Source organism: Prunus dulcis, chromosome 8 (genome assembly GCF_902201215.1).
Source record: "Prunus dulcis chromosome 8, ALMONDv2, whole genome shotgun sequence".
NCBI lineage: Eukaryota > Viridiplantae > Streptophyta > Magnoliopsida > Rosales > Rosaceae > Prunus > Prunus dulcis.
Genome location: NC_047657.1, coordinates 5,663,792 through 5,670,171, shown reverse-complemented (window position 1 = coordinate 5,670,171; position 6,380 = coordinate 5,663,792). Strand labels below are relative to the sequence as shown.

The 6,380-nt window shown below is 41.2% G+C and overlaps 2 protein-coding genes across 2 annotated transcripts in view; one reads left to right on the top strand and one right to left on the bottom strand.

The window, feature by feature from the left end:
- The window catches only part of LOC117636469 (LRR receptor-like serine/threonine-protein kinase RCH1), a 3,510-nt gene extending 1,718 nt beyond the window's left edge, over window positions 1-1,792 (top strand). Inside the window, exons 1-2 of the mRNA XM_034370975.1 lie at window positions 1-1,072; window positions 1,261-1,792. The exon at window positions 1-1,072 is cut by the window's left edge and continues 1,718 nt beyond it. Coding sequence (XP_034226866.1) covers window positions 1-1,072; window positions 1,261-1,568 — 1,380 coding nt within the window. The 3' untranslated portion in view covers window positions 1,569-1,792. The remainder of the gene's footprint in view (window positions 1,073-1,260) is intronic.
- A 195-nt stretch (window positions 1,793-1,987) lies between these two features.
- LOC117636470 (dihydrolipoyllysine-residue acetyltransferase component 5 of pyruvate dehydrogenase complex, chloroplastic) lies at window positions 1,988-6,159 on the bottom strand. Its single transcript, XM_034370977.1, has 6 exons — window positions 5,078-6,159; window positions 4,371-4,562; window positions 4,185-4,272; window positions 2,757-2,827; window positions 2,558-2,641; window positions 1,988-2,478 (listed from the first exon to the last, which is right to left on the bottom strand). Exons 1-6 carry the CDS (start codon window positions 5,948-5,950, stop codon window positions 2,374-2,376), a joined length of 1,413 nt encoding a protein of 470 aa, XP_034226868.1. The 5' UTR covers window positions 5,951-6,159; the 3' UTR covers window positions 1,988-2,373.
- Between the last annotated feature and the right edge of the window lie 221 nt (window positions 6,160-6,380).

The following is a 6,380-nucleotide window of genomic DNA, read 5'->3' as shown; positions in this document are numbered from 1 at the left end:
GGTGACATTCCAAGCATGCCAACTACTTTGCAGATTGCTTTGAATCTCAGCAGCAATCTTTTCGAAGGACATATTCCGGTAACTCTTGCCAAGCTCACGGGATTAGAAATTCTGGATCTCTCAAATAACAAATTCTCAGGTGAGATACCCACATTTTTTGGGCAGTTGGGAGCCTTGACGCAGTTGATACTTTCCAACAATCAGCTCTCTGGAGAAATTCCAAAATTTAGTCCTTGGGTCTTCGTCAACACAAGTGGAAATGAGCGTTTGACTAACCATACGACACCAACGTTACCGGAATCAAAAAAGAAGGGAAAACCAATTGCACTGACAATTGTTCTTGCAGTTGTAGCAGCTGTTTTTGCTGTTGGAGGGATCACCATCATTGCTATATCACTATCACGACAAACCACAATCAGGGTTAACGATGAACAACCACAATCAGGGGAAGATCTTCCTGTTCCTGAGGTCCTCCAAGGCAATATCTTAACTGCAAATGGTATTCACAGATCAAATATCGAATTCACTAAAGCAATGGAAGCAGTTTCTGACCAGTCAAACATTGTGCTGAAGACGAGGTTTTCAACTTACTACAAAGCCATAATGCCCTCTGGATCAAGCTACTTTGTCAAGAAGCTTAACTGGAGTGACAAGATATTTCAATTGGGCAGCCATGATAGATTCGCAAATGATTTAGAGGTCTTTGGGAAACTAAGCAATTCCAATGTCATGACTCCTTTGGCCTATGTTTTGACTGTTGACAGTGCGTATCTGTTCTATGAATTTGCTTCAAAAGGAACCCTTTTTGATGTTCTTCGCGGTAGCTCAGGTGTTGACATGGATTGGGCAAGCAGATACAGTGTTGCGGTTGGAGTAGCTCAAGGTCTTGCCTTTCTTCATGGGTGCACCCCACATCCAATACTCCTCCTCGACCTGTCAAGCCGAAGCATTTTGCTGAAGTCCCTCAAGGAGCCTCTGATTGGAGAAGCTGAGCTCTGTAAGGTGATTGATCCCTCAAAGAGCACTGGAAGCCTTTCTACTATTGCTGGTTCTGTCGGCTACATTCCTCCAGGTCAGCAATTCTGTGACTTCACCTTGCAGTAATATAAATTGTTTGTCATTCCTGACTTCTCAGTTTACTGGCTTTGTTTTCTCCTTGGATATGTGTTAAATTCTTTATTGCCTTGTACTTCAGTAATTTGGTGGATGGTAAAAGTCAGTGATTGTGTCTAAATGTTCTCTTTTTTTTTGTGGTGGCAGAGTATGCATACACTATGCGGGTAACAATGGCCGGGAACATCTATAGCTTCGGGGTCATTCTGCTGGAATTGCTGACCGGAAAACCAGCAGTTAGTGAGGGGGTTGAGTTGGCCAAGTGGGTCGTAAATAACTCATTGCAGCAAGAAAAATGGGATCACCTTCTTGATTACAGTATCAGCAGGACATCAACTGCCGTCCAAAGCCAGATGCTTGCGGTCCTGAAAATCGCTCTTGCTTGTGTTAATGTATCACCAGATGCAAGGCCGAGAATGAAGAGTGTTCTTAGGATGCTGCTGAATGCAAGATAAAGTTTTAAGCGCCGTGAGAGAAAGTCAGTATTAAACAGCAGTTTCATGCATAAGATGAAACCCGAGTTTTGGTGTGTTCCTACTACTACTAGAATATTAGTAGTGCCATGATGTTGTGAAAAGCTTTTGTGCAACTATAGAAGTAAAATGTATGTAAAATATAGAAAAATTATTTACTGAACTGAAATAAATTTCCCCGCTTCAACTAGAAGACCAAAACTCAAGTTCCTGCCGGAACAGCCTTTCCTCCATGAATGCTTTGAGCGGTTGGATTTATGCTGGTCAGGCAATTAGCAAGGAAGTTCAATTTTCAAATGCAATATTCCGACGTAAGTCAAGTCGACTAATTTCCAGCAGAGCTCTTAGAGCAAATTTTATTAAAAATAAATAGGAAATTATAACTAATCGCTTCATGAGTGTACTTTGCAAATGGATTTGACTAGCAATCCATTTGATGTTAAATGCTTAGCCTGCAAATTTCATTCAATCGACCCATACATACTGTTACAACCCTCAACAACCGGTTTTCATGCTATAGCCAACAGAAGAAACGAAAACAAAACGACTGATACAATAAACAACGGCCAGCCGGAATTCATGACAACCTTTGACAAACTAAAACTAAAACTCAATATGCATTTGTATTCAAAATTCTTTTCCTATTCTTCATTAAATTGACCAAGTATCCCGCCAAAGCTAACTAATTAACAATCATTGAGATATGACTGAGATGATCAAATCGAGGAAAATCCCCCCACAATGTGACAGACAAGAGACATCCGTTGGTGCCAGGACATGACAGAGACTAGAAGGTAAGATCTTTGGGGTCCTCAATAATTTTTGCCAAGGTTTGCAAGAATGAAGCAAGATCAGCACCATAAATTATACGATGATCAGCGGTAACATTTACCTGTAAATAATTGCATGTTGCAAGAATTAGATTTTCTTGTTGACTTTAATAAATTAAGTAAAACTTTTGAATATGTTACCTGCATTTGGTTCTTCCTACCAATCCGACCATCCTTAGTACCCACAACAGTAGGCTGAGATGCTCCAACAGCCATAATTGCTCCCTGTGGAAATTGAAACCAGAAACACTCAAATATTAAAAACCACCGATTGAACACATACATCTTAAATCTCTAATAGATAATCAAGCAGGAGGAAAGCATAAAAAGTGACACTTACAGTTCCAGGTGGCAGAATAGCATCAAACCGATCAACACCAAACATCCCAAGATTAGAGACAGTGAAAGTACCTACAAAAACAGAAAACAGTGATTCTACCGAATCAGACATAGAAAGTATGGCCACTTGTTTGAACGTCAATAAAACAAGTATAAAAGATCATATAAGTGCATAATAGAATAGTAACCATGTAGGCATACAGGTAATCTTGTAAAATTTCTAACTGCCTTCACTACTTGGCATAAAAACTTTTATAATTGCCACAAGTTCAGTAGTGATGGATCCAAAATCTATATGATTGAATGATCATTATATCCCAGAAGCCATCAACTAAGGTTCATACACCAAAACTTAAAAAAGTAAAATTAGGAAGAAGAATGGCAGAAGCCCTGAATTGCCCAAAACAAGACACAGAAGGCCCTCAGGTACTCCACCATAGTGGATTTCTCTTCATGCCTAATATAAGGCAGACTAAAACTTCAAGGGTCAGACCCTTAGAATGCAACCACGCAAAATTGTACCACTGAGAAAACCTTTAGACACTGTTGCTCTAATGTGCATCCTCGCTGTACTGATGCTCTGAATTAAAAAGTGAGATGAGGGAGAATTCTACTATCGCAGCCAAAGCTTCTTTGTCAATCTTGGAGTCGAACAAAAGTTGAGAACACAGAGAGCCAAGACTGAGTTGGAGCATCAAATTGAACCCACTTACGAAACTGGTGGGTATTAATTTGAGAACTGGAGGAACCTATATGCCAACCTAATTATACAAGTTAAGGAGAACATGAGACTGCTAATATGCAATTACCATGTCTGGGCACTGTTTCTTGGGTTAAACAGACACATAACTGCATGAACAATGCTCAATTTGTTCTCATTATTCAGCTGTGATATTCAATTTCATACCATGATAAGGCATAAAATTTAGTTAGTCTTTATCATACTTTAGCTAAATAATTAAAAGTTCTGGAAGGGAAAATTATTGACATCCTACAGACTTAAGTCCGGATATAATTCCAGATGTGCTGTTGATTAAATGGATGAGAATACACCTTGGCAACTTAATCCTTGTTTGGATCATGCAGTAAGAATACACCCAAAAAATTCAAATCAAATGGAAAATCAAGGCATATAAATTTCTCTATTGTCCAAGTGAAATTAATTTCTTTCATATCAATTACATCAAATGAGACAGTAAACAACTGTCTTCCCGCGTAATAAATTTGATAGAAATTATCATGCATTTTGAAGCATATTATAAAAGCTTTAAAAGCTTTTCACACGCAAAGGCCTTTCATTTTGCAAGTAACAGAAAAACACAGTTTTTGTTAAAACAGAACATGACAATGTAATGGACAATATACCTAAGAATCCCATGTGTCATTTGCTCAACATATTATTTATCATTTATGCAAGTAATAGTAGTACCTGTATTGTATTCATGAGGTTGCAGCTGCTTAGCCCTGGCCTTATCAACTAACTCCTTCCACTTTCTTGACAATGAATATAAGTCAACCTGACCCATTAAATATTTCTAGCATCAGGACCACCAAACACCTTCCCAAAACAAAAGAAACCAACACTGTAAAGCATGGAACATTTAAAGGCAAAAACCTTGTCCGCATCCTGAAGCACTGGTGTAATCAACCCACCATCGATTGCCACTGCTACTGCAATATTAATGCTGCTATTATAGGTAAAGCTCTTACCATCCCTACAGCCAGAGTTGACAACAGGATGTTTAACCAACGCAAGTGCCGTCGCCTTCGCAAGCAATGCTGTCATGGTAACTCCCTTTGACTTGATCTAGAAGTAAATTATAAATCCACTCATCAGAACAGAATGACATGGTAGCATTAATTTATCAATCTACAATCCTGATTCAGAGTGCTCAAACAGTAAGCCACATTCTCGATCAGAACAGAATGACATGGTAGAATTAACTTATCAATCTACAATCCTGATTCAGAACACTCAAACAGTAAGCCACATTCTCGTAAAAAAAATGCTACCTTAGTAAGGAAGCAAGCATATACTTTGGACTACAATAGTTTGCATTTAAATGGTGGAAAAAGAAATCTCTTTTTCATGAAAATGTCAAATTATCAAGAAGAGGCTCAAGTTTAATCAAGCAAACCATGGAAAATGTTGGAACCCAAATTACCTCAAACCCATACTTTCAGTGCAAAGCATGAAATCTTTATGAAGCAGTATGCAAATGTAATGAACACTGAATTTGAATTTTAAACTACCAAAATCCCAATTAGAAATCCGCATCTTTATTTGAGAATGCGCAATGTTTATATTTCACCCAGTGTTACCTTTTTGTACAGAGCATCCAGAGCATCAGTGGTGATAGTGTATCCCACTCTGAAAGTAGGCACTGAGAGACTCTCAAGCATGTTCCTACTCACAGCCCCCTGCATCGTTGTAAAAGGCACCACCGTCCCCAACTCAATCCCCGCCTCAGCATCCGCCGACTTCCGAACGCTTGGTTCAGGAGCGACCTCCGTCACCTGAGCAGCAAAGGCTTCCACATCCTTAGCCACAATCCTCCCCAATGGCCCAGTTCCCACCACTGCCCCCAAATCCACCTTCAACTCCCTTGCCAGCTTCTTCGCATACGGCGATGCCACGATTCTCTTTCCTCCCTCGGATGCCGGGTGAGTCGAAGACACCGCCGCCACAGCCGCCGCCACAGCCGCCTTAGGGACCACCGCGGGACCTACATTATCCGGAATTTTCTCCGGTTGCGGCTCTGGAGTTGCTGCAGCTGGAGCCGCTGTTGGTGCTGCTGTCGAAGAACTGGCCTTTGCCTTGGCCTCGGCGATCTCCTCTTCGGTCTCAGCCAATAGCGCGATAGCTGAACCGACGGCGGCGATGCCGCCTTCCTCGACCATAATTGAGGCCAAGTAACCGTCGTAGAAAGTCTCGACGTCCATGTCGGCCTTATCGGACTCGACGACGACGACGCTCTCGCCCTTGGAGAGCTTGTCGCCCTCGGACTTGACCCAAGACACGATCTTGCCCTCAGTCATGGTAGAGCTCAGCGCCGGCATGAAGATCTCGCGAATCTTGGCCTGGACTTGAAGCCTGCTCCGGCGCCCGGAAATTAGAGCCGGCGCAGAGGAACTATGGCTCCGGCGGAGGGTTTGAGAGCTGGGGAGGAAGGAGGTCTTGAGAAGGTGAGCCATTGGTATAGGCTGTCAGTGAGAGAGAGAGAGAGAGAGGAAGAAAAGCTCACAGGGTCTTTGGTTTCAAATTAATGGGGAGGTGTTGTTTTGTGGGTTTATGTCATACTTGTCATTTGAGTGTCTTTCTCGAATGCATCGAAACGATGGCGGAGGTTCCAACTACTTCACCGGTACATGTGATGAGGTGCCTTCGTTCTGCTTCGTTTTTGTAAACTTTTAAATAATAATTCTGAAATTTGCATAAAAACTACCTGAACTTTTAACTTTGTGCACAATTACCACGTAGACTTTTAATTTTTACTATTAACCAGCTAAACTATGCAAAATATTATAATTTATGACAGGACCCGAACCAAATTCCGTTTTGGAATTCGAGTCGAACTCTATACGTGTCCGATACTTAGCGAGTGTCGGCACAATTGACCTAATT